At 47.9% G+C, this 26,516-nt stretch overlaps 1 protein-coding gene across 1 annotated transcript in view; it reads left to right on the forward strand.

Moving 5' to 3' along the window:
• Positions 1-26,516, forward strand: part of LOC307050131 (NADPH oxidase 5-like) — a gene marked incomplete at both ends in the record, with an annotated part of 113,603 nt that overhangs the window by 82,969 nt on the left and 4,118 nt on the right. Inside the window, 19 exon segments of the mRNA XM_079699947.1 lie at positions 529-652; positions 2,299-2,422; positions 7,020-7,263; positions 8,441-8,675; positions 10,194-10,220; positions 10,224-10,292; positions 10,297-10,345; positions 10,509-10,582; positions 10,586-10,687; positions 12,012-12,179; positions 13,845-13,872; positions 13,875-13,976; positions 17,271-17,425; positions 19,299-19,493; positions 21,156-21,200; positions 21,595-21,719; positions 21,993-22,077; positions 22,709-22,735; positions 22,739-22,808. Coding sequence (XP_079556073.1) covers positions 529-652; positions 2,299-2,422; positions 7,020-7,263; positions 8,441-8,675; positions 10,194-10,220; positions 10,224-10,292; positions 10,297-10,345; positions 10,509-10,582; positions 10,586-10,687; positions 12,012-12,179; positions 13,845-13,872; positions 13,875-13,976; positions 17,271-17,425; positions 19,299-19,493; positions 21,156-21,200; positions 21,595-21,719; positions 21,993-22,077; positions 22,709-22,735; positions 22,739-22,808 — 2,048 coding nt within the window.

Below are 26,516 nucleotides of genomic sequence, written 5' to 3' on the forward strand. Positions count from 1 at the left end.
AGGCTCTGGGGCGTGATGGAAAAAGCACTGGCCTCAGAGTTGAGCTCTGTCTCTAACCTGCTGAATAAATTCTGCTAAATAACTCAAGCGCTCTGAGCCTGTTTCCTCTCTGTAAAATATCATAGGGTAACAGAGACCAGAGGAAATAGTGCTTGGGAAGGATTTTGAAAACAGTAAAGAGCCATGAAAATGTGAAGTGGGACAGTCACTGTCATTGTGTTAATAGCACCCCTGGAGCAGGCCATTCTCTGACCACAGTCTGGGGTCCATCTCACTGGAGCCCTGTCATTCCAGAAGCTAAAGAGGCTTAAGCCTGGGCCAGCCAGTGCCGGATGGAAGGAAGAAACGGGGACTTAGAGACGTAAAGAAGCAGGTGTGGGGAAGCACTGCTCCCGCCCTGAAGCTGGTTCAACCCCATGGGAGGTCCGAGGCCCTAATTGGGGGAAGACAGAAGTCCTGGGGCCATCATGAGTCCTCCTGAGTCCTTGGCCACCCCAAACCAACAAACCTGTCTCTTTTGTCTGCCAGCACCGTGAGTGCCGAGGAGGACGCCAAGTGGCTTCAGTGGGTGACACACCAGTTTGAGACCATTGCAGGAGAAAACAGGGGAATCAACCTGCAAGATGTCAAAAGAGCCCTGAATGTGAAAGAGGCAAGTGTCCACTCCAGAAATGGGGACACTGCACTCATATTTTATAGAGGAAGAGTAATCTGCTTTGCAGGACATAGTACCTCACAAGGAGGGAAACGTTGCTCCCCGGGTTTCTCCGGGCTTGAGGCTCCACTTCTAAGCAGGGCCAGAGGATGTTTCTGTCTCTGCTACTGGGGTCCTTCCTTCCCTCATGGTAGCCATGGCCTCCTGGGGTCTTTCAAACAACACGTGAAGTTGGAAATCAGTAGCTTGTCAAATCTTAAGAAACATTATTGCCCTCACAGTTACTGCTAGCCTCACGGGCAAAGGTGATGCTATGACTTAAGCCTCCTGCCACAAAATAAACTTTTCCATGATTTGTATCCATTAAAGGCCCATTTGCACTGCCATGCCATCCCCAGTCCTCTCTCTTGGTTTCGTAGGTCCTCTGCCCATCCCCATAACAGCCTGCATGCCCGACAAACAGCGGAGACGTTAGCAGAGAGGCGGAAGGAGTGAGTCTCGCCCCAGGTGTCCTCTGGGCTGGCATCTCATGGTGGCCTGTGTCCTCGATGGGCGCAAGCCAATGAGCATTTGAATTCCCCTATTTTGATGGGAGAGCCCCTCATTTGCTGGTAACGGAGATACTACTTAGAACTCTAAATGCTCTGCCTCCTTTCATAGTCAATATGGGGAAGGAAAGAAAGATCTTCTGCCTAACAGGGGCTGTAAAATATCTTAAGATAAAGCCATTTGGGATGGTAGAGAGTGATAAAGGCCTTACTCGAGGGACCAAGGGGAAAAAGAGTGAAGCCAAGGCGGGGCTGGACTGCCTACAGTAGACTTCCTGCTTCTGAACTGAGGTCAGACACCAAAGCCCTTAGGCTCCTCTCCCTGCCTCAAGGGGAGCCTCCAGGCCTGGCATATCTGTGACACTGACCCAGCCTGTTTTCTTAATTTCTGTGTTTCCAGTGCCTAACACAGACCTGGAAAGCAGAGGCTGCACAGACATGATTGTTGAATGAATGAATGGATGAATGATGAATTGAGTGAGTAAACCGGCAATTGAGAACAGGTGCTGTTCAGAACAAGTCTACGTTAAGAACACTTAAATGTAGGCTGTAGGCAGCCCAAACAACAGGTAAAGGCAAAGACACAGGTACTCAAGTGGCATCTATTTTCTAAGTCCTTCCTGGCTTCACTATCCCTTGGGGTGACCCCAAGGGGAATGAGACAGGACCTGGGAGGAGCCTTTGAGGGACCCTCGATCTGACCCTTTTCCCATGTTGAGTAAGGGGCCACCAGAGGTCTGGACTGCAAGGCTGATGGGGGCGATGGACTGTGGGGACGGAGAGCCTATGCAAATTACCAGGCCCGGGGGCCAGAAGGGGGCCAGAGGCCCAGACACAAGCCCATCCTCTCTACAGCTGAACAGTTCTCTCACCAGACCCCAAACTTGCTCTCAGCTGGCCAGATGGGCCATGGACACTGTCCCCTGGTGTGGCCTCGTGGGCAGATCACACACTGTGTTCAGGCACCTGGGTCCTCCCTGATTCCCACCACCCCACAGTGTGTACACACACACACACGCAGATGCAGTGAATGAATTCAAAGCCTGGGCCCTGTGGCCATACTTGTGCCCGTCTCCCGCCCCCTTCTGGTCACAGTCCTTCTTTGCCAAGAGATTCTTCATTCTGTTTGACTCGGATGGAAGTGGCACCATCACGTTTCAGGAGCTGCAGGAGGTGTGGACCCTGCTCATCCACGGCATGTTGACGGTAAGGGCCCTTTGTGAGGTGGGGGGCAGGACTCAGTAGGGGGGACAAAGGGAATCGGCCTATCTCAGTGATTGCCCGGCATGGGGCTGTTTTCTCCAGGTGAGGCTGACAGCTCTCTCTCTCTGTCTCTCTGTGGGTTCCCTGCCCTGTCTCTGGTCTCTGCTTCCCTTTTGTTGGGGGAGAAGATGGGTCCCTGGCAGGGAGACAAATGCCCTTGATTCAACTCAGCAGAAGCCAGAACTTTCCTTTGTTCTTTTGTATGTTTAAAAAAAGAAATTGTTTTATTGCTTTTTAATAATCATCATAATAGCCCACTATGACAAAAATCACCCATAACATTTCTCTATACTCTCTTCTGATAACATACACTCACTATCCACTTTTTTAAAAAAAACAAAATGGGATTATACTATACACACTGCTTTTTTTCACTAAACAATATAAACAATTGTTCATGTAAGACTGTATTGCTTTATAGTATCATTTTTATTGTAGTAAAATATACATAATATTAAATTTACCACTTTAACCAATTTTTAAGTGTATAGTTCAGAAGCATCAAGTAAATTCACATTGTTGGGCAACCATCACCACTATCCATCTCCAGAACTTTTTCATTCTTCCAAACTGACACTGTACCAACTAATCATAACTCCCTATTCCCCCTCCTCCAAGAATTTGACTACTGTAGGTAAATTATATAAGTGAAATTATATAATAGTTGTCCTTTTGTAACTAGCTTATTTCACTTAGCATAATGTGCTCAAGTTTCACCCATGTTGTACCATATGACAGGCTTTCATTCTTTTTTAAGACTGAATATTATCCATTGTATGTATATAACACATTTTGTTTATCCATTCATTTTTCAGTGGACACTTGGGTTGCTTCCATCTCTCGGCTATTATGAATAATGCTGCTATAAATATGGGTGTACAAATATCTCTTCAAGACCCTGCTTTCAATTCTTTTGGGCATATACCCAGAAGTGGAATTACTGGATCATAGGGCAATTCTTTTTATTGAGGAACTGCCATACTCTTTTTCTACAGTGGTTATGCCATTTTACATTCATACCAGCAATGCATAAGGGTTCCAATTTCTCCAACACTTGTTATTTTCTGTTTTTTTGATAATAGCTATCCCAATGGGTGTGAAGTGGTAACTCAATGTTGTTATAGCCTCATCTGTAGTGGCTGCATCATATTCCACTGTATGTCTGTGTCCTATGTTCCATGCAGCACAGCCTAATAGTTAAGATCTCTGATTCTTTTCTTTTTTTTTTGTAAAATTAACTTTATTGAAATATTTAATACAATATTTTGAGTTGAGTTCAATGAGCTTTGACAAATTCATACATCTGTATAAACCACAACCACTGCAATCAAGAAAGAAAACATATTTATTAGCCTAAAATGTTCCCTCCCCTTTTGCTGTCAATGTCTCCCACTCCACCACTTTCTATGACCATACCATTTCTAGAATTTCAAATAAATAGAATCATCTAGTATATACTCTAAGGTCTCTGATTCTGAGGCCAGGTTACCCAGGTTCAAACCTCAGCTCCACCAGTTATTAATCATGTGACCCTGGGCAAGTTACTTAACTTCTCCCTGCTTTAATTTCGTCACGTGTCACATAAAAATAATGACCATCATAATAGCACATACTCGTGAGGTTGCTAGGAGGATTAAATTAGTTAACTTATGTAAACTCAGGAAAGTGCCTAGTTTGGGGTACCACGTTTACAGGTGTCAGCTATTATTTATTACTATTTACTCAAACCCCATTTCCGAAAGGGAGAATTTCATTGTTCCCCCCTCCGTTTTTTGGCATTGTAAGTGACACTGCAATGACCTTCATTCTTTGGCAACTTTGTGGCTTAAAGGGTGTCTAAAGACCCAGAATCATCAAAGGAAGGGAGGCTGAAGTGGGAAAAAGGCACCCAGTGAGACTGGGGTAGTTGGTGAGGCCAGACGGAGCAGGCCCCAGGGGCCATGGTTTGGAGTCTCAGTACAACGAGCAATGGGGATCCATTGAAGAGCATTGAGCAGGGGAGTCACAGGGCTGGATATGCATCCTGAAAACTCAACCCAGCTGCAGATCTGCTCCTGGGCAAGGCCCTCTGGCCTATGGGGTTTCTCTACCTCCCATTCCTGCCTGACAGTCTAGCCAGACCTCATTCTTGGAACCCACTTCCTAAGTTGACCCACACCACCACCACTACATGGGCAGTTGACTGACCCTGCTTCCTGAGCATCTTCCTCAGACCCCACCCCAATCTCCATGGGACCCTCTTCACTGACTGCTTTCTGACCACCAAGCTTGGCCCACACCTGGGGCTTATCAACAACCTCAGATGGAGAGGTTGGCCTGTGACAGGAGGAAGCAGCACACTCACCTCCTCCTTGCAGACAGAGGTGGGGAAGAAGACAGCAGGTGAGAGGAGGTTTGTAGTTTCAAGGCAGGAACTAGAGGGCACTCGCTTCCAGGGGTTCCAGTTTTCTCTGAGAGCCAGGCAGGGACTAGATGGGCATGGAGGTGAGAAGTGGTCTCGGCAGACAGTGGGACCGTGACCTTGCTAGAGAAGCATGAGATGACTGCGGGCAAGTTGAAGGCCTTGCCATGGCTGGGATCAGACACTTCCTGCTCTCTTGGGTGCTTTTCTTCAGCAATGTTCACTTAGCTGCCCTGGTGCAGGAAAGGAGAAAACAGGTACTTGGATTCACCTAGGGATGAGATATTTTTAGGGTCAGTGCAATAGAAGGACAGAGGGATAAGGAATAAAAATGTGCACAACAATAATTGTGAAGGAGAACCCTGGATTTGAAATTGGCTAAGGAGAGTATAAAGCTGAATGGGTGAGAGGGTGTGAAGGGGGCGGGGAGGGATGGGCGCTCTGGATGTGGTCAGAGCGCCCACAGGCTGTTGTGAACGCCTGTGTGATTTTGGCTATAAAAAGAAGGCCTGTTATCACTCTGCAGGGACTTTGGAAGTCCAAACCGAGGAAGTATTTCTTTTAAAAGGGACTTAAAGACTTCCATAGCCCTTTCCAGTTGGGTGGCAAAGGCTTCAACCCATCCTGTGCAATAGTTGGTCTTGGGGGGACCCCCTCTTTCCAGGTTTGAAGAAGAACTTGATCCCCGGGGTTTATTTGTGAAGGAACTGCTCCTTCCTCTGTATTTTTAGTGGGAGCTGGCAGCGTCTTGTGGGCATAGTCCTGGATTACCTTCTGAACTTGTCCTAGATTAATAATATATCTCAGGGCCTGGTTCATGTCCTCATCCAGTAGAATGTCAGTAGTAAGAAAAGGCCTCCCATAGGTCATTTCAAATGGGCTAAGTCTCAGACCACTCCTGGGGGCTACACGGACCCTGAAGAGTGCAGTAGGAAGCAAGTTGGCCCAGGGTGCGTGAGTTTCTTGGCAGAGCTTTGCTAAGGTTTTCTTTAAAGTATGCTTCATGCTGGCTCTTGACTAGGAAAACTGAAGGGAGGTGTGGCTGGAGAGTGGCATATTAGACTCTGTACGTGATTACAGACTTTGACTTTGGCCCAAGTGATGATCACAATACCAATAAGACTTTTCATTTATATGCAACTACCGTCTTCCATATACCGCATTAAGTGCTTTATAATTAATTATCTATTATCCTTGAACCAATTCTGAAAGGGAGGAATAATTAGCCCCATTTTAGAGATGAGCAAAGTAAGGTGCAATACTCTAAAGGACTTATAGCCCACCATCACACAGTAAGGGGCAGAAGCATGTTGCTACCTCAGGTGTGTCTATATCCAAAACAGGCCAAGAAATCACTAATCACGAGTCCTACTGCTCATGAAGAATGAAAATATATACAGGAAAAAAAAGTGCCTCAGATCCCATCTCAGTTGGTACAGTAGTTTCTCCGATTGGTTCCAGGACCCCAGTGGATACCAAAATCCGTGTATGCTCAAGTCCCTTAGATAAAAGGGAGTCATACAGTCGGCCCTCGGTATCCGTGGGTTCCACATCCTCCGATTCAATCAACCACAGGTGGAATCCCCAGATGCAGAACGCAACCTTTCGGAAGGTCGACAGTACTTCTGGCTTCCTTTTCACATCACTCTTAGCCACTCATGTTCACATAAGGCCACAAGGCTGGACTTGAGGGCCCAGCTGCAGCCTCTCAGGACAACATGGATGAGCATATTTTGCTACAAGTCGGGGAACAACAGGGAACTTCTTCACCACCACCTCATATACAATTCGCCTCTGGATAATTGAAGCTCTGGGCACGTAGCTCCTTATAGATTAAGTAAGCAAGTGTATCTTCTGGGCAGATGATCTTGGAAGTTGAGTGGTACTTAGAGAGGAGGCTGCAGATTCTGGAGAAAGGCATGCACTGAATCCAAAGATTCTCCATGCTTGGGGAAATGTTCACCTCTGTTGAGCTCAGCAGTAGGGAGCCATGGAAGGTTTGTGAGCGGAAGGTGCCATATGTCCTTCGATTGCCTGGTCTATGCTCCTAAAGAGAGTTGGTTGGCAGAAAGATGAAGATGAACGAACCACTGATGCAATGGTTGTGCAAGACAGGGCGAGTCTGCAAGTACAGAGCGAGGTCTGGGGGCAGGCCCCCACTTGGCTTCATCCTCACTTGGGCCAGGGAGCGGCTCCATCAACGTGGATGAGCTGCGCATCACACTGCAGTCGTGCCTGCGTGACAGCGCCATCTCGCTGCCCGAGGAGAAGCTGGACCAGCTGACGCTGGCACTCTTCAAGCTGGCGGACAAGGACTGCAGTGGCACCATCACCTTCAGTGAGCTTCGAGGCCAGCTGCAGCGCTTCCCCGGGGTCATGGAGAACCTGACCATCAGGTACCGCCCTGTCTCGTGCAGGGGCACTGCCAGTGCTGGGATTAGACACCAGGTGCAAAGTGTGGCCTGAACACACGGAGGAGGCCTCAGCCCGGCCCAGCCCCTCCCCTCTGCCTGCTTTCTCTTGGGGACAAAGGTCTGTAGTGCAGGGCAGCTGTTGTCATGTGTCCATTTTCTTTTTTTTTTTTTTTTTTGCTGTATGTGGGCCTCTCACTGTTGTGGCCTCTCCCGTTGCGGAGCACAGGCTCCGGACGCGCAGGCTCAGCGGCCATGGCTCACGGGCCTAGCTGCTCCGCGGCATGTGGGATCCTCCCGGACCGGGGCATGAACCCGTGTCCCCTGCATTGGCAGGCGGACTCTCAACCACTGCGCCACCAGGTAAGCCCCATGTGTCCATTTTCTACAGTGTTTCTTTAGAATCAACTCACAATATTAAGTGCTGGGCATTTTTACAAATATACCAGTGCATAGCATGGAAAAGGAAATTAAAGTTACAAAAGGAATGAAGTTCCAAAAGGACATTAAAGTTACTTCACCTGAGGTAACATGCCTAGGATCACACAGATAGTTAGCAAAGACAGTTATTTATTCAACTTGGTTGAGCAGCTACTATGTACCAAGCCTTGTTCTCAGTAATGGCAGAGCTCTGCTGGGGCTACGTTCCAGACTGAGGGACAGGTAATTGATACCAATAAACAAGTACATAAACTAGATAAGTACAAATTTGGTAAGCGCTGTGGAGAAAATAATATAAAAAGGGTGTAACAACAGACCCAAGTTTGTCTGACTCCAAGCTCCAAATAGTGCCAGTTTTGTAGTTCATTCTTTTCGTGTATTAACTTTCTTGTGGGTTATCACAAAATGTCTCAGATTCTTCCATCCTTTTCGATTACCTCCCCCACCCTGCCCCCAGTTGGGAAGTAAGGAGAGGTAGTTAAAAAAAAAAAAGTTGTGCGTATGGCATCCGAAAGACCAGAGATTCATCCCAGTTCCACCTAGCTGTGTGACTGTAAGCAAGTCACTTGACCTCTCTGTTTCCTGGTGTAAAAGAAAGCCGGCCTGTTTGCCACGAGGCTCCCCGAGGGTTAGTGGGCTGCAAAGGGAATGGGATCTCTAGGTTCAGACTCTGCTGGTCCCCGCCACACCGCGGCCTTCTGAGTGGAGCTCTCTCTCACAGTGCTGCCCACTGGCTGACTCCTTGCGCCGCTGGGCTGCCCCGACACCGTCCTCGCCAGCTGACCTCTGCCTACTGGCACAACCACCACAGCCAACTGCCCTGCCTGGCCGCCTACGTGGGCCTCCACGTGCTGCTCTTTGCCCTGGCAGCTAGTGCGCACCGGGCCCTCGGCGCCAGTGTCATGGTGGCTAAGGGCTGCGGCCAATGCCTCAACTTTGACTGCAGCTTCATCGCGGTAGGGTTCTGCGGGCACAGTGCAGGGAAACGGGTAGTGGGACTGATGTAGGCTCCTCTTAGACAAAATGACCCACATGTGGACACCTGCAGTGTCAGGGTAGGACGGCACCTTAGAACTCAACTGGGCCAACACTCAGTGGTGAGGACTAACTCTCAGAGGGGGCAGTGAGCTGTCCATAGTCACACAGCAGGTAAATAACATAGCTGGCACTTTTGTGTGCTACTATGTACAAGTCACAGTGCTAAGCACTTTCCATCTGATCCTCACAATAACCCTATGGTGGACCCAGAGGAGGTGGGCTGGCTCCTGTGCAGAGCTCCAACCAGAAAGAGAATACTTCCAGAGGCCTTGAATGCCAGAATGTGATCCTGGGGACCAGAGACTGAGGTCTCCAAGTGTATTTGATGACACACTTCGGCAACTGGAACGAAATAAAACACAACAAAAATAAACAGAATACAAAACCCCCTCCCAATTACCCAGTATATGCTCACTTACTTATAATTATATGCATGCCCTATTATCATTAGCCAATAGGTTTATGGCACAATATAACTATAAGGCAAGCTTCATCCTTTTCTTTCTTTTTTTAAGATTTTCTTGATGTGGACCATTTTTTAAAGTCTTTACTGAATTTTTTACAAGATTGCTTCTGTTTTATGTTTTGGTTTTTAGGCCACGAGGCATGTGGGTTCTTAGCTCCCCGACCAGGGATCGAACCCGCACCCCTTGCATTGGAAGGCGAAGTCTTAACCACTGGACCGCCAAGGAAGTCCCAAGGTTCATTCTTAATGATCAGGGATGTACATCTCTAGTCCAAATACTCCTCCTGACAATATCAGCTTCTTATTAGAGTGAGTTTTATTTATAACCTCATAACTGGCTACAAAGAATTCACACCAGGGGTGGGAGACATGTGACTCATTTTTTTGGTCACTTGCTCTTGCCTTATTATCACTATTTTCAGTCTGCATTTTCTCTGTAGGGAATCTTTTTAAGCTACTTGTCCCTGCTGAGGGATAGTTAGCTTACTTAAGTTAAAAGCAGTTAGTGTAATCTGCAAATCCACATATCAGGGCATGCATAAATACACTGAAGTAATGAGCAAGTGAGGGGACCTTCATCATAAACCCCTTAAAAAGCCCCATCTGCCCCCAGGACATCTCGAGAACCACATGTGACATGGTGCCAATCTGACATATGACTAAATAAGGGCACCATGTCGACACAGATACTAAATATTAGTAAAAGCTTATGTGCTTCCCACGTGTTGAGATAAAAGTGATACCAGCAGACATTCTGTAACATTTTTTCTTCGCCAATTCTGGAGATCCTACTTTGCAGACCCCCAGCTTTGGACTTAGGCGAGCAGCGGAGGCTTGGGGGCAGGGGAGGTGGTGACAGGGCCCCGTTTAGGAAGCACAACAGGCTCAGGGTAGGGAAACAGCCGCTGGGGAGCAGAGGACAGGGCAGAGAGCGAGCCAGGTGGGGCTCTCTATCGCTTTGCCCGGCCAGGTGCTGATGCTTAGGCACTGCCTCACGTGACTGCAGGCCACGTGGCTGGCTCAGGTCCTGCTGCTGCACCACAACCTCCAGTTCCACCAGCTTATGGGCTATGGTGGTCGGGCTCTCCCTCGTCCACACCGTGGCCCATGTGGTGAACTTCGGTGAGTAGCCTGAGGCTGGCGGGGGGGCACCTGGGCTTTCCACAAACCACTCGGTTATCCTGCCCCTGTGTGTCCTGCCGGCCTGATGGGCAGAGAAGGGGGAGGGGTGGGAACCCCACAGGGAAAGTGCAGTGGGCAGAGCTTGTCTTGTGCTCGTCTCCAGCACTCCGGGCTCAGTCCAAGGCCAGCCCCTTCCAGTTTTGGGAACTGCTGCTCACCACGAGGCCTGCCATTGGCTAGGTCCACGGCTCGGCCTCCCTGACCGGTGTGGCCCTGCTGCTACTGCTGCTTCTCATGTCCGCCTGCTCCAGCTCCTGTGTCCGCAGGAGCAGCCACTTTGAGGTGCCCCAGCCCTTACCCCTTTGCCTGTCCCATCCTGGGCTCCCAACTTCATTTCATGCTGCGTTCCCTCTAAATTACTCCAGAGCCCAGGAAGCTCCAGGCGGTCTGCATACTATGGACATGTGATTTGGGGTTCTGCCATTGGGCTGTAGTTTATGTCTGCTGAGTGAAAATGTTCTGCTCTAGAAGATTCTTCTGGCTTTTTTGCTGGCTTATCCCCTTGCTCTAATTGGATTAAACTGGGCACAGGGAGGGGAAGGAACACCGGCTTTCGGGATTCTAATCCCCGCCCCACTACTTACGGGTCACTCATTGTCCTCATCTGTAAAACGGAGCTATAATTCTCTACCTTTGAAGTTATTAATATTTTAGGAATTAAATGAGATAATACATGTGAAGTCAATAACTACACACACCTGCCACATGGTCAGTCCAAAAGTATTAGGTCTAGCTTTGCTTTCCTCTCTCTAGCCTCCTCGAGATACAAGAGGTCACAGAGGATTTGGTTGGGAGACCTGAACTGTCCCTTGGACTGATCTGGTCACATCAGAAATATATATATATATTATATATATACACAGCACCTACTTGGGGCCAGCAATGATCCTTTGAAGTCAGAATCAGCATCCTCATTTGACCCATGAGGAATCTGACTCTCAGAAAAGTAACTTACAAGGCCAAGGTCCCACAGCTAGTAGCAGAGCAGGTATTAAAACTCAGGGCTGGGCTTCCCTGGTGGCGCAGTGGTTGGGAGTCTGCCTGCCGATACAGGGGACACGGGTTCGTGCTCCGGTCCGGGAAGATCCCACGTGCCGTGGAGCGGCTGGGCCCGTGAGGCATGGCCACTGAGCCTGCGCATCCGGAGCCTGTGCTCCGCAACAGGAGAGGCCACAACAGTGAGAGGCCCACGTACCGCAAAAAAAAAAAAAAAACCTCAGGGCTTTGCTCTTTCTCCTCCACTCCCAGAACACCATTGCTGTCTTTCCTTCCTTCCCGCTGAGAAAGGGTCAGTGGGCTGAGACACTGATGCTCATGAGCCCATCAGAGGGGGCAGTTCACTCTGCCCAGAATACCCCCAGGCAGATGTTCCAGATGTTTGCCACTAGCGCCAAGAATCTTCCCTTACAGACTTTCTGGACCAAGCCCCCAGAACAGAGAGGCAACGAAGCTTCCCACCCCCAATCTCCTACCCAAGCCTGTTACCAGGAGAGGGTGTGTGTGGCCAAGGCTCTGGGCACAGTCCTGGCTTTAAGGATGGCTGTGAACCTTGGCTCTGTTCCACCCCCAGGCCTTGACTCTGACAACTTACTCCCCACCCCCACAGGTGTTCTGTTGGACCCACCTGTCCTACCTCCCATGTCTGCATGGGCCCAACTTCTGGAAGTGGCTGCTGGTCCCTGGCACCTTGTTCTTCCTGGAGAAGGCCGTCAGCCTGGCCGCATCCCTCATGGAGGCCCTGTGCATCGTGGAAGTCAATCTCCTCCCTTCCAAGGTGCAAAGGGGGCCTGATGAGCCAAGGGGAGTCACAGGTGGTGGGGTGCAGCAGCTGAGTACTCTGTTAGACCCCCGCCCCCAAGGAAATGGGGCACCCCATCACAGTGGAGAAGATATGCAAAGTGCAAGACTCGATCCAGCCCTCCGGGAGTGACACTTCTGGAAGGGGAATGACAGGTAGGCAGGGTACCACTAAAGGCCAGTGTGCACAGAATACCTTCAGTAAGTATATATTAGTGTCTACAAGTTGGCAGGCCCTGCACTAGGTGACAGAGATGCAGAGAAGGCTCAGGGACTGTCCCACTCTCCACGGGCACACAGGCTATTAGGAGAGTCAGCCCTTCCGTTACAGTGCAGGGCTGTGTTGGTAAGAGAAGAAGAATACCAGGAGGTGTTAAAACTCTGTCTTTTAGAGATCAGAGAATCTTCAGAATGAGAGGGGAGCTTCCTTTTCAGGGTTTTGAAAGATGAATAGGAGTTTGTTGGATAGACAAGACAGGGAAGGGTTTGCTTGGGTAAGGAACAGCATGGGCAAAGGCACAGAGTTATGAAAGAGCATACTGTGCTTGGGGGACTACAAGTAATTTGGCACAGCTGGAGCCAAGGTGCCAGGGAGAAGCTGGAGGGGTGGGCAGGGCCTAAGGGTGAGTGGCCTCACTCTGCAGGCCACGGAGAACCCTTGAGCAGGGTGGGGGACGGGCGGGCGGTGGTATTGAGCTGCTTTATACTCCAGCTGCATTTCTTTACTCTCTTTGTAGAAGATGGCTTGGAGGGGACCACTGGGGAGGCTGTTGCATACATGTAGATGAGAGCTCACAAAAGCCTTGACCTTGAACTGGGTGGGGAGGGGGCATGTCACAGAAAGACTCAAGAGGTAACTGGCTGCATTTGCGGCTGAGGTGGGGAAGGCCTCTAGGCTGTCTTGCAGCTGCCTGAGTAACTGGGGCCATTTTTGGAGAAAAGGAAGGCAGTTCTGGGTGGGTTTGACTCTGGACAGCTTGAGAGTGAGGACACGGAAGCTGACTAAGAGGCCGAGGTTTCTGTCTAGACCCTGACATCAGACAGAGTGGTTGGATTCAAATCCCGTGGTTTCTTAGCTGGTGGCCTTGAGCAAGTCATTTAACTACTCTGAGCCTCAGCCTCTCCTGTGTAAATTAGAGAAAGAATGACATTCATCTCAGAGAGTCGCTGTGAGGACTAGAGATAGCACTAGAAGAGCTCCACACAGCTCTGGCACCCAGTAAGTGCTCAATAAACCAAAGCTACTATCCAGGAGGCAATTGTATCCTGGGGAGATGCCCGTTCACGGTTGGAATACCACCCAAGTACCACAGAAGTTCCAAGAAAGGGGCTGGAGCAGTCAGGGGCTTCACAGAGGGGGAGGGCCACTGAGAAGCAGTATTTACACCACAAGAAGTGGGATCACACCATGAGCCCCACTTCAGACACAGCCTGACTTCCCTTCTCTGATCACTGCCCACCCCCTGGTTGGCAGATGTGCTGCAGGGGCGAGACCCCACTCACAGGCACAGAAGAGTCCCATGTCTGGGGCCAGCCTGGCTTATGGTGGAGAAAGACGGCCCAGCCTCCATCCTCTGGCCTTGGGGCCCCCGGCGGCTCTGGGCCTGCACAGATGACCCTGGTCTCTTTCTTCTCTCCCCAGGTCACTCATCTCCTCATCAAGAAGCCCCCTCCTTCCACTACAGGCCTGGTGACTACTTGTATCTGAACATCCCCACCATCGCGCACCACGAGTGGTACCCCTTCACCATCAGCAGCGCTCCCGAGCAGAAAGGTAGGCCTGCGGCAGCCCCACCGGTCACTCAGCAGGTATTAGTGACTCCTTGCCGAGTGCCAGGCAAGGCTGGGAACCAGGAACACAGAGGTGAACAAGACCAGACACACAAAGTCGACCTCCCAAAGCTCCCTCTGGAACACACAGGCAGACGTGCAGAAGCTGACCGAATGGGGTGTTTGGGGCTGTACTGGCTGCCGTGAGGGTCACAGGGGAGGGCCTGGCCTGGTGGGGGAAGTGGGCAGGGTGGCATTTCAGCTGAACTTTGAAGGGTTCATAGGAGTTTCCTAGGTAGGGAAGGACGAGGGGGTGGAGGCGGAGGGAGAAGCATGAAGACGTGGAAACGTAGGAGGGTCTGATGTAGTTTGGGCTGAGGGTTGGGTGGAGTAGGGAGGAAGGAAGTAGGGGCAGTGGGGGCGGGAGAGAGGGTCAGAGAAGGGACCAAAGGCAGACAGCAGTGGCTGGCAAAGTCGACGAGAACCAGGGTGGGACTGTGAAAGACTTTGAACACAGAGTGGAACGCAGGATGGCGCAGGCGGTTGGGAGCCCGCAGGGGTCTTACGTGGAGGAACAGTGGCTCAGAGGAGAGGGGACCAGGTCGTTTCCAACGGGACTGTGACAGGAAGCCAGGCTTCCGCACTCCATGTGGGCATGAGCCCTGTGGGGTGCCAAGACAGCAGAAGCCCTGGCACCCTTCTCCCCTATCCCTGGACCACCCCTGTTCCCTCTGGATACCCAGCACCCATAGAACTGCTCAGCTGACCCTCCCTTTGCCCAGCTGTCCTCTGACTCGCAACCATGTGTGGGCCTGCCTTCTGGTCCTGAGTTGTTGGTTGGGCCACAAGCTGGACCTCTGACCTCCTGGCCGGGCATTGGCCCTCCCACCTCAAGCGGTGCTTCTGACAGAGGAGGCCTTGCATGGCCTGTTACAGCGAGACCCTTGCTCGGCTTCATGAGGAGTAAAGGCTTCTGGTTGCCAGGGTTCTCTGACCCACCCCCATTAAAAGCTGTAGCTTCACTCAGGATGCCTCCCACCCCCTGGCCCATCTCCCTCAGCTCAGGGCGCAGACCCAAGTCCAGGGTTCCCCACCCGAAGCTGTACAACACCCGCCCTGGAATCATATGAGTGGTGGCCTGGATGTACAATGGGGTGAGGGTGTGGGTTAGAGAGGGTGGGTTATCTTCTTCCTATGTTTCTTTCCTTTGCTGTTTTGTAAAGAACAGATATGCTTCCAGAAAATTCAGACAGTATAGAAACATGTCCCGAAGAAAATTAAAATCCCTCAAGTAATTCCACCCAAAGAAATCCATTGTCCCAAGGGGGAAAGGGGCGATGGGATGAATTGGGAGATTGGGATTGACATATATACACTCTTGATACTATGTATAAAATAGATTCCATAATGAGAACCTACTGTATAGCACAGGGAACTCTACTCAATGCTCTGTGGTGAACAAAATGGGAAGGAAATCCAAAAAAGAGGGATATATGTATACGTATAGTGATTCACTTTGCTGTACGGTAGAAACTAACACAACATTGTAAAGCAGCTATACTCCAATAAAATTTTAAAAGAAAAAAAAAAAAACATTGCCTTCCAGATCTCGATACATCTCCATGGATAATCAGAAGCAGAGGTAATTCTGCATGCAAGGGATCACTGTTCACACTGTCTTGAAGCCCACTTTTTCTCCGTGAATAGATGAAAATCTTTGCATGTCAGTTCTTTTAAAAGAAGAACTTTTCCTTTTTATGGCTGCATACTATTCCAGTGTATCAATACTAATATTATAATGACCATATTTATTTTACGGATGTGTTATTTATTTGACCAGTTCTTGAAGGGGTTTCTTCAGGGTCTCAGCTTGGAATCTGCCCACATCTTGGGCCCGAGTCCCCTGCAGTGAGCTGAGTGAGTCTATACGGGGGCTGGTAAATCCTCCAACTTTGTTTGCAGAGCTGGCTTACAGAATCAGGAGTGGGACTCAGGCTGGCAGGTGCGGCTGATTGAATTCAGCTGACATTTAAGAGGCCTTCTCCATATGAGTCACTGTGTGAGGCAGTTCAGCGTGCATCTGTGCGACAGGGCATAGCCCAGCCCTCCTGCCTCTTTGCACTCTGAAGGGTGAGGAAGCGCCAGGAAGGAGCGTGGGAGTAGGGATCCAAGCACGTGACTTTTCAGTCCCCTCCTCACAAAGCTGTGAGAGCATGCCTCACCTCTCTGTAAACACAGGGTCCAACCAGTTCATTCAGGAACTTAGGTGGACAGAAAAATGTGACATCTTTGTTTTCACTAACAGCTAACTAAAATTTAGCATTTTCTTCAGGTGTGAATGCAGGTAACAAACCATAGTAGCATTACCAATCCGTGTGCCTTTTTCGAAATGAAAACCATGGATTCTTCTTCATATCACATTACGGTTGCTGTCCATACTTTGGGTTATCATTCATGCTCATTGCCAATTCACGTTTCCAGTGGCCATGTGACTCCTGCTGCATCTCGTTATTTCATGTATTAACAAAAACGCACATGTATTCTTAAATCAAAATTTAAAAAAATATATTTTGATAACTGTCTCATTATAATTGGTTTCATTTGTAATTTCTACATATGTTATTCAATGTATTTAAAAACCATATTCTGAGAAGGAGTCTATCCATTTCCTTCATACAACTGCCAAGAGTCCATGGTTTAAAATAAAAGAAAAAGGATGAGAACCCCAGACCAGGAGATCTCTTAGGGGCCTCCTTACTCTCATGTGGGTTCTTTCTGGTACCCCTCAACAGAGGGATAGCCCCCACAGGCTTTTCCATCAGTCATCTACTCAACAGAGAACCCTAGTAAGCAGCCCCTGCGTCCCAGACACTGAGGGCAGTGCAAGCTGTTGTTCCCACCATTGATTGAGCACCTACTATGTGCAGAGCCGTTGTCAGGCACCCGGTTGAATGTGGGAGGGAGAGGGTCCCCACCTTGGTGAGACCCTGGCTTGATGGAGGAGGCCTGGCCCCCACCCCTAGGGAGCTCCCAGTGTGCTCAGGTCCACTCTGACCCCTGCCTTGGCAAAGGAGACTGAACCCTTAGGTTGACCTCACTGAGCAAGATTGCCAGGTCTGCACAGAGAGCTCGGCTCTCCAAGTCCCATGACTGTGGCTGCTAGTTTGGGCCTGAGGAAGGACATTCAAAGGAGGACTTAAGGGGCAGACGCCCAGTCCCAATCCCTCCAAGTGAGACGGGCCTGTCCCTGCTGGAGAACAGTGCTGAACCCTTTTCTCCCTCCCTGTCTCTTGCTCAGACACCATCTGGCTACATACCCAGGGCCAGTGGACAAACAGGCTGTATGAGTTCTTCAAGAAATCAGACCCAGTGGGCTGTGGTTCCGAGAGGCTCTCAAGGAGTTTGAAGATGAGAAGGAGTCAGAGGAAGCCGCAGGGAAGTGACTGCAGGGAAGTAAGTCTCCACCATGGTGACAAACCCATGGGGACCAAGTTGCCTTCTTAGTTGGCAACCACTGAGCAGCTGTCTTGTACACCGGCTGGACAGTGGCACACAGGGCAAGGCAACTACAGACTGTGTGGTCCAAGAGCCTCCTCGAAGCCTGACCACGCCAGATCCTCCCCCCTCCAGTGTGCTCCGTTAGAAAGAAGGGGACAATGCAAAGAGGGGGAAATTGAGATGAGAAAAACCCACCCCCACCTCTCTGCTCTAACGCTTTCTAACTGTATGGCCTTGGGCACATCTTTTAGCCTTGCTGAGCCTGGAGTTGTTCATCTACAAACTGGACGTGCTTCCCACCATTGACTTTCCTTTTACACATGATTCTTCTAAGGACCAATGGAATGAATGCATGTCAAGTATTGAGTGAACTGAGCAACGTGGTCCAGAGGGATCATTCATTATCACCATCACCATCATCACCGCCACCATATTATCATCATCACATCATCATCATCATCACTGTCACCATCACTATCACCATCATCATCACCATCACCATCACCATCAGCATTGTTATCTTTTGAGCCCTGATGAACTGCACAAAATTGACAATCTGCCAGTGCCTGGAGTGAATACAGGTTCTGGGAGGTTTGGGAGGAATACAGAGAGATCAGAGCAGCACCTGAGGAAGCAAGGATAGATGTAGGAGGCTGAGGGTGCCTGAACACTTAGTAGGCTGTACCACTAAGCCGGGAGACAGGTTAATATGTGGAAACCCTGTTGAAGGTCAAAGGAAGAAAGCCCCCAGGCCTGGCCCAGCCCTGCCTTGCCTCTGTGGAATTTAAAGTCCAGGGGAGAAAACCATGTGGAATCCTGCCTGGTCAGACCAGAGGGACCTTCTAGAACAGTGCCAAGAGCAAAGCTCCGGGAAATGGAGAGGTAGCTAGAAACAAGCAGAGTGTTCTTTCCTGTTAATCAGGGGAAACCTCCCAAAGGAGAAAGCTGATTTTCAAAACTGGGCAAGTCTTGGCACACTGAGATTGGTGGGTAGATACACTAAAAGCGGCGTTTCCTTGGGGTCTTAAGCACCGCTGCCAGAGAATAAATTGGCACAATCTTTCTGGTGGGCAGTCTGGCTATATGTGTCAGTGTTTTAATATCTATACCCAATGGCCTAGCAATGCCATTTTTAGGGATTTAGCCTAAAAAGCTAATTGGACACGTACACAAGAAGTACATTAACCACCTTGTTCATTCATTCATTTAGCAAATATTTATTGAGCACAGGATCTACTGTTTTCCAGGTACTGTTTTAGATGCTGGAGATATGTCAATAAGCAAAATAGCCATTGGCACTGCTGTCCTTCTGGAGGGGGAGATAGACAGTAAATGCACAAATAGATATAAAATGTGTCACGTGGTAATAAACGCTATGAAGAAAATCAGTTAGGATAAAGGGAAAGAGCTAATTTATATAATATACCGTGGTTGTTAACAAGAATGAGAAAATGAGGATAACCAAAATGCCCAACAATAGGGAAGCAGTTAAAGAAATTACTGATCGCCCATCTAATAGAATAGTAAGTTGCCTAAAAAAGACTATGTGAATGTATATGCATTAGCACGTAAAGCTGGTCAAGATGTAATAAGTGGAAAAGGCAAGTTACAAAGCAGTACATTCCATTTATGTGAAAGTGTGTGTGTGTGTGTGTGAAAAAGATCTGGAAGGACAGAGAAAATGTTTAGAGAAGTTGTGTCTTCCAATTCAGGGTACTTTTTTACATTATTCTTTAAAGTTCTGTAGTTTCTGAATCTTTAAAAAAACTAACACATACTGATCTTGTGGTTTTAATCATAAAGCACTGTTTTTTTTGAAACCAAACAGGGTTTGCAGCCCCAGCCCATCCACTTTGGAGCCTCGGCACAAGGTGCAATGGCCTCCAACAAGGATGTCTCTGTGGAGATGATGCCCTACAGGCCCAAGGGAACTCCACAGCAGGGGGATGAAGGCCTGGTGTACGTGGGGACAAAGGACGGGGTTCAGGCACAGTGGGAAGCTGCAGCTGAGGACCTGGGCCGGGTAAGGCTGAGGAAGCTGGGACTGGAGCCTGGAGAGCCAATGATTTTTCTTCCCAGGAACGGTGGGTGGGTCCTTGGAAGTTGGAAGAGAAGGCCTCAAGGGCAGGCCACATTCAGGAAGGACCACACACCATGTGGTGTTTCTGTAGCCAGTCACCTGCATGGCACCTTCATAACTTTTGCCATATTTACTTCCCACAGGTAATATTTCCTACTGAATCTTTCTCCTTACATCCCAACATTACTTTCAACTTAATCGTATTTTAAAAGGACTCTTTAGATTGCCATGTTTAATGAAGAACCAGTTATCATGTGCCATAAACAGACGATAACTCTGAAAGCAAAAACAATGTAATTAAATTCTTGCCTGCTAAGTGAGGCTCTGAGCCTGAGCTGCATCCACTTCTTGTTCCCTCTCTCTCTCTCTCTCTCTGTCATGCTCTCCATCTCTTTCTTTCTCAGATTGTTAAAAAAAAAGAAGGAGGAGGGATTAGTAAGTGTTAGAGAGATTAAAGATATAATAACCATGATGTAAGGCTTCCTCCTTGCAATCAGAAGGATTTTAAAAAATTGTAAGAGAAGTATCCCTCTCACAGTGTACTTCCTAAAATAATCCTCACAAGCAGTTCACATCCAGCACTGTGGAGGGCACAGAATTCGGTTGCCCCCAAAGAAGCAACGTGGTGTGATGTGGTGAGCGCAGGATGGGCAGCTGGAGACCCAGGCTCCACCCAGAGCTCTATGGGGACTTGGGCGAGTCATTTCCTCACTCTCGGGTTTTGGCTTCTCTCTGTGAAATAAGGGATTTGCCTGGATGATTGTGAAGGTCACTCCTCACCAGAGAGAAACTATCACAGGCCCCTGCAGCCCTTTTGCGGGGGGTGGGGGTCTGTTTCCTTCATCTTCAGGAAGGAAGCACTTTGACCTCAGGGAATCTGGTCTGCCTGTCCTCGGGGGCTGGAGGAGTTAGGCAGAGCAGAGGAGGCCTGCTCCCTGCCCTCAGGCAGCTCCCTGTCAGCAAGCCCAGAGCAGGGTCCCAAGGGCAGGGGCAAACTCTGAACCAGGCCCATGCGTGGCTTTTCTGCCTGGAGCAGCTGGGCAAAGCTTCCAGGAGGAGCAGCCACTCCAAGTGAGCTGCACACTGAAGGATGCACAGGAATTTGCCAGCTGGGCAAGAGGAGAGCGAGCTCTAGGCACAGGGAAAGAACGTTCAAGGCCGGGGCTGTCTAGAAACATGAAAGCTCTCGGGAGTGGCTGAGCCCAAGAGGCGGCTGGGGTGAGTCTTCTCCCATCACACCCTGAAGCTGACTTGTGCTGGACCTCTAGAGTGATTGTTACATTTTCAGGAATTTTGAGAGCCAGTTATTAAGCACAGTCATTGGTGAGAGCCATGACGGCAGTGTTTACACCCGAAATCTAGACACTAAAAATCAGGAGTTTGTCATTGCTGGTGGTGGTGCTTTCTTTTTCTGAGGAGTCCGTGTACCATCACACCTCTGATGTTCTCCCTCAAAAGTGCCCCACGCTCCCTGGAATGGTGGAGGCAGAAAAGGCAATTCCCTTTCTGTAAGGTTGCTCAGACTGGCAAGGTCGAGGAAGCCTCTGAGAAATGCCTGGCCCACCCACTCCCAGAGACCCACCTTCTCTGCTCTACTGCCTGCAGGTCTCCGAGGTGTCCTCTGAGAACCACCGGCTCTGTAACATCAAGGTGAGAGGCTCAAGGGGGTGGCCCCAAGCAGAGGAATCGAAACCTCTGCCCACGGGGAGGGCTTGCTGTGGCTCTTGGTACCCGGGTTCCACAGTCCCCACGGTCTGACTCCCAGGTCTCCAGATAACAGAACCAAACCCCTGACCTCGCAGGGCACACGGGGCGTGCTGCCTGGGCCCTGCTCTCACCAGCTCTGCACGCGAACGTTCTAGGGCTCTCCCAGACTCGGGCTCAGACCACAGCGTGTAGAATGTGCTCTGAGTGGGAGCCACTTACTCCTGGGTTCCAGCCCAGGAGATAACTGCCTGCATATAAAGGGAGGTCCTGAAGCGTCGGGGTCCACTTCTCCCTCACCCACCCACCCTGTCTTTCCTCTAACCCCTCCTGCATGCAGTGCTACATCGATGGCCCTTACGGGACCCCCAACCGCAGGATCTTCACCTCCAAGCATGCTGTGCTCGACGGGGCAGGCGTCGGCATCACCCCCTTTGCTGCCATCCTGCAGAGCATCTTGTACAGGTGGGTGGACAGGCTGTGGCCCTGCCTGCATCCCAGGGCAGAGTCCTGAGAGACGGCCTCCCCTCCCCGCCCTGCCTTCTCCCTCCTTTCACCTGGCTCCCTCCCCTTTTCTCTTTCCTCTCCTGCTCTTTTTCGGGTCTCACCCCTCCCCCTCCTCATGGGGTGGGCCCTGCCACCCCACCTCCCTCCCTGTGCCCTGCACTGTTCTCTGGGGTCCTGAGAAATCTCATACTCACCCCAAACTCAAAAGCCCCTCCTCTCTTCTCCCCTCAGGCACCAAAAGAGAAGGCACATCTGCCCCAACTGCCAGCACTCTGGGAGGGAGGGTGTGCAGGATGCTGACATGAAATTCCACAAGGTGAGTGAGCATCGCCTCCTGCAGGAAGGACTGGGGAGCTCCCCAGACACCAGAGCTAGGTGCCCCCTGTGCAGAGGCAGGGGAAGGATAGACGACCTCTCCCCGGCTTGTATCCATTAGTCTCTGTGTTCAGGGCTCCCCCAGACATTCTGGGCCCTAAAGGCGGGCATCTCATTAAAGAACACGGAGCCTGAAAATCAGGCAGCCGGGATTCAGTTACAGCCATGACGCTTGCTAGTCGTGACCTGATGGTGGTTTTAAAAATGAAAACTTTGCCGTTTGAAAATTTATTATTCTGTGTAGGCCACTTCAAAGAGTTTCTAAAAAAAAATAATGAAGTAATGTTTTTCTGGCTGTCCTAAACTTAAGATCTCAGAATACTGCTTGCTGTAAACAATAGATTATTAGAGAAAATCCTGACCTGGCTGTCAGGAACCCCGAGCTCTGATCCCATGCTGCTCTGTGGCCTGGGCAATGTTCCTCACCTCTGCGAGCCTCGGTCTCCCCCTCCCTTAAATGGGGGCGATAACGTGTGCCCTGCTAACAGCAGGGTGGTTACACCAGAGCCCTGGGGATCACAGATATGAGTGAATGAGGTAGGCCCCCATCTGAACTGGACCCTTCTCCGTAGGTGGACTTCATCTGGATCAACCGAGACTAGCGGTCTTTCGAGTGGTTTGTGAGCCTGCTGACCAGACTGGAGATGGACCAGGCCGAGGAGACTCAGGAGGGTAGGAGAGGGGTGGGGCCTGAGGATGATGGAGGTGGGGCAGCGGGGTTCAGGGTCTCTTTAAGAAAGTGTTTAGATTATTCTATCAAAAATGTGGGGGAGAGGGGGCTGCTCTTTTCCCCCAATAAAATGTAATATTTTGGGAAACTTAAAAGAGAGAAGAGAAAAAAAATTTATAATCCCTTCCAGGTATCCAGGCATTTTAAAGGATTTCCTTCTGATATTTTTTTCTTATTCATATTTTATAAAAATGTATAGCCTCCCCCACCCCATTTCTCTTTTTTATGGCATTTCTTTTTATTCAAAATGAGGACTTATTAAAAAGTTAGATTACCAGGCCTCATTCCAGACCTTCCAAGTCCGATTGTCTGGGAATAGGGCCCGGGAAGGTACATTTTAACACAATTCTCAGACGATTTGTATTCACACTTTTTTTTTTAAGTTTTTTTGAGGGATAATTTACATACAATAAAATTCATCAACTTAAGTGTCCAGTAAAGACAATGGCATTTTGACAAGTGTGTCCAGTTGTATAACCATCACCATAATCAAAACATGGGACATTTCTATTACCCCCAAAAGCTCCCTCATCTCACTTTGCATCAATACCCTCTCTCCACTTGCAGCTCCTGGCAACCTCTGATCTGCTTTCGATCACTATAGTTTTTCCTTTTCTAGAATTTCATAAAAATGGAATCATATAATATGTATGTAGTCTTTTCTAACGTCTTTCACTAAACATAATACCTTTGAGATTTATCCATGCTGTTGCATGTTAAATTAAAGTAAGTAGTTAATTCCTTTTTGTTGCTGAGAAGTGTTCCATTTTCTGTATATACCACAATCTTTTTCCACTCAGTTGCTGATGGATGTTAGAGTTATTTCCACTTTTTATCCATTTTTGACTATGAAAGTCTCTGTGTGGACATATGTTTCCTCTTCTCTTGGGTAAATACTTAGAATTGGGATTGCTGGGTAGTATGGTATGTGCTAAGTTTTAAAAACTGTCAAATTATTTTTCCCAAATGACTGTACCACTTTGTATTTCCATCAGCAGTGGAGTCCCAGTTGCTCCACAACCTCATCAACATTTTTTCTTTACATCTTTATTGGAGTATAACTGCTTTACAATGGTGTGTTAGTTTCTGCTATATAACAAAGTGAATCAGCTATACATATACATATATCCCCATATTCCCTCCCTCTTGAGCCTCCCTCCCATCCTCCCTATCCCACCCCTCTAGGTGGTCACAAAGCACCAAGTCATCAGCACTTGATGTTGGCAGTCTTTTTAATTTTAACCATTCTAGTGGGTGTATAGGGATATCTCAATATGCTCTTAATTTGCAGTTCCCTAATTAATTATGATGTTGAAGATATTTTCATGGTCTTATTTGCTGTTTGTATGCCTTCTTTGTAAAGTGTCTGTTCAAATATTTTGTCTGCTCTTTAAATCCAGGTATTTTTCTTCCTTTTATTAAATTGTAAGAGTTCTTCATATATTATGGAAACAGGTCCATTACCAGGTGTACATTTTATAAATATATTCTCCCAGTCTGTGGTTTGTCTTTTCATTTACTTAAACTGTCTTTTGAAGAACAAAATTTTGAAATTTTAATAATGTCCAGTTTATCAGATTTCTTTCTCTTATTCTTCATGCTTTTTGTGTCCTGACTAAAACCTTTGCCTCACCCAAATTCATGAGCATTTACTCTTAGGTTTTCTCCCAGAAGTTTTATAGTTTTAGCTCTTTATTTAGATCAGTCTCATAGTGAGTTCAACAAGGTCCAGGTTATAAGGTGAATATGCAAAAGTCAATTCTATTTCTATTTACAAACAACAAATAATTAGTATTTGAAAATCTTTAAATAGTATTTTAAGAACCATGAAATACTTAAGGATAAATTTAGCAAAATACGGGCAAGATCTGTATACTAAAAACTACAAAACATTTCTGAGAAACTGTTTTTTTATATTTCTTTTACTTGAAGTTCATTGAACTTCTTGGACATCTGGGCTTATAGTTTCCATCAAATTTGGATAAATTTCAGCCATTCTTTCTTTACATATTTTTTTTCTGTCTCCCCTTCTCCTTCCTGTCACTTCAATTACACAGATCTTAGACTGTTTGATATCTCACAGGTTATTGTGAGTATGGTTGTTGTTTTTTCCTCTCAATCTGTGCCTCATATCAGATAGTTTCTATTGCTATGTCTTCAAGTTCACTCATCTTTTCTTCTGCAGTAACTTATCTATCCTTCCCATCCTAATAAAAGTCCCAGCAGGTTTTTAAAAATAGATATCAAGAAGCTTATTCTAAAATTTATAGGGAAAAACCAAAGGACCTAGAATAGCTATTAATCCTATCCATTGTATTTTTCATTTCTCTTATTGTGTTGTTCTTCTCTAGAAGTTCCATTTGGGTATCTTTTATGTTTTCCATTCCTCTTCTCATCATAGCTGCTTTGTTTTGTTTTTACATTCTCAAGCGCATTTATAATATTTGCTCTAACATCTTTGTCTAAGTCCATCATCTCTGTCATTTCTGCATCTGTTTCTAATTACTAATTTTCTCCTAGTTATGAATCATATGTTCCTGTTTCTTTACATGCTTGATAATTTTTTACTGGATGGCGAGTACTGTGAATGTCATGTTGTGTTCTGGATTTTGTGGTATTTCTTTAAATAGTACTGTACTTTGCTTTGGTGCACAGTGACATTGTTTAGGATGGTTTGGATACTTTCAAGACTTGCTTTTAACTTTTGTTAGGATGAGTCCAGAGCAGCCTTTATTGTGGGGCTAATTCAGCCCCAGGGCTGAGGTGCTGCACCTCTGAGGACTCATCCTACTGCCTTGTATATTAGAAGGTCTCGGCACTCTTGATGGTGGAACACAAACTATTGCCAGCTCTGTTTTGAGCTCCAGGTACTGTGAAACCTCATGTTTTCTGGTAATTTTCTTTCACATGTGTACAGATTAACACTGAGCCAAAGACTGAGGGGGAACTTTATGCAGATTTCCAGAGCTAGTGAGCCCTCATCCTCCCTTCCTCTTTCTCTTCTTCCTTCGGTCTCTCTTCCTCTCTGCAGTTGCCCTTTTTCTAGTTTTGTGCCTGGCACGTTCTAGCTGTCCTGGCTCCCTGATCTCCAGTTTCTGTCTCCTCAATTCAGTGAGGCTGACACCAGGCAATTGTAAGGCTCACTTCAGTGTTTCCTCCCTCAGTAATGACAGTCCTACATGACCTGTTGACCAATGTCTGGAAACCATTGTTTTATGTATCTTGCTTATTTTTCTAGTTGTTCAAGGTGAGAGAGTAATATGGTTCTTTTTACTCAAGCATAAATTTTTAATAGACGTAATCTGTAAGTAGAAACGAACATGTGAACAAACGTATATATTTATTGGGGGTGTGTGCTCAATATGTTTCCTGATGAGGTAGCAATCAAAAAGTTTAGAAAGTAGTCTAAGATAAAAATTATACAGCTTGGCATGTATGAATTCTTTTGCTGATGGTCCCTTCTTTTATGCATTCATTAAACTGGAATGTTTAAATGTCCTCCCCCCAGTCCCTGCAACCTCCCCTCCCCGCCCAGCAAGTGTTGTATACTACATTTTTTACTAAGCATTGCATGATAACATGTTTCTCTGGGTTATTTAATAGTCCTCATGGGACATCTTTGTGGAATACTGAGGTTTTGTACTATGTTT

This window comes from Hyperoodon ampullatus (genome assembly GCF_949752795.1).
Source record: "Hyperoodon ampullatus genome assembly, chromosome: 3".
Lineage (NCBI taxonomy): Eukaryota > Metazoa > Chordata > Mammalia > Artiodactyla > Ziphiidae > Hyperoodon > Hyperoodon ampullatus.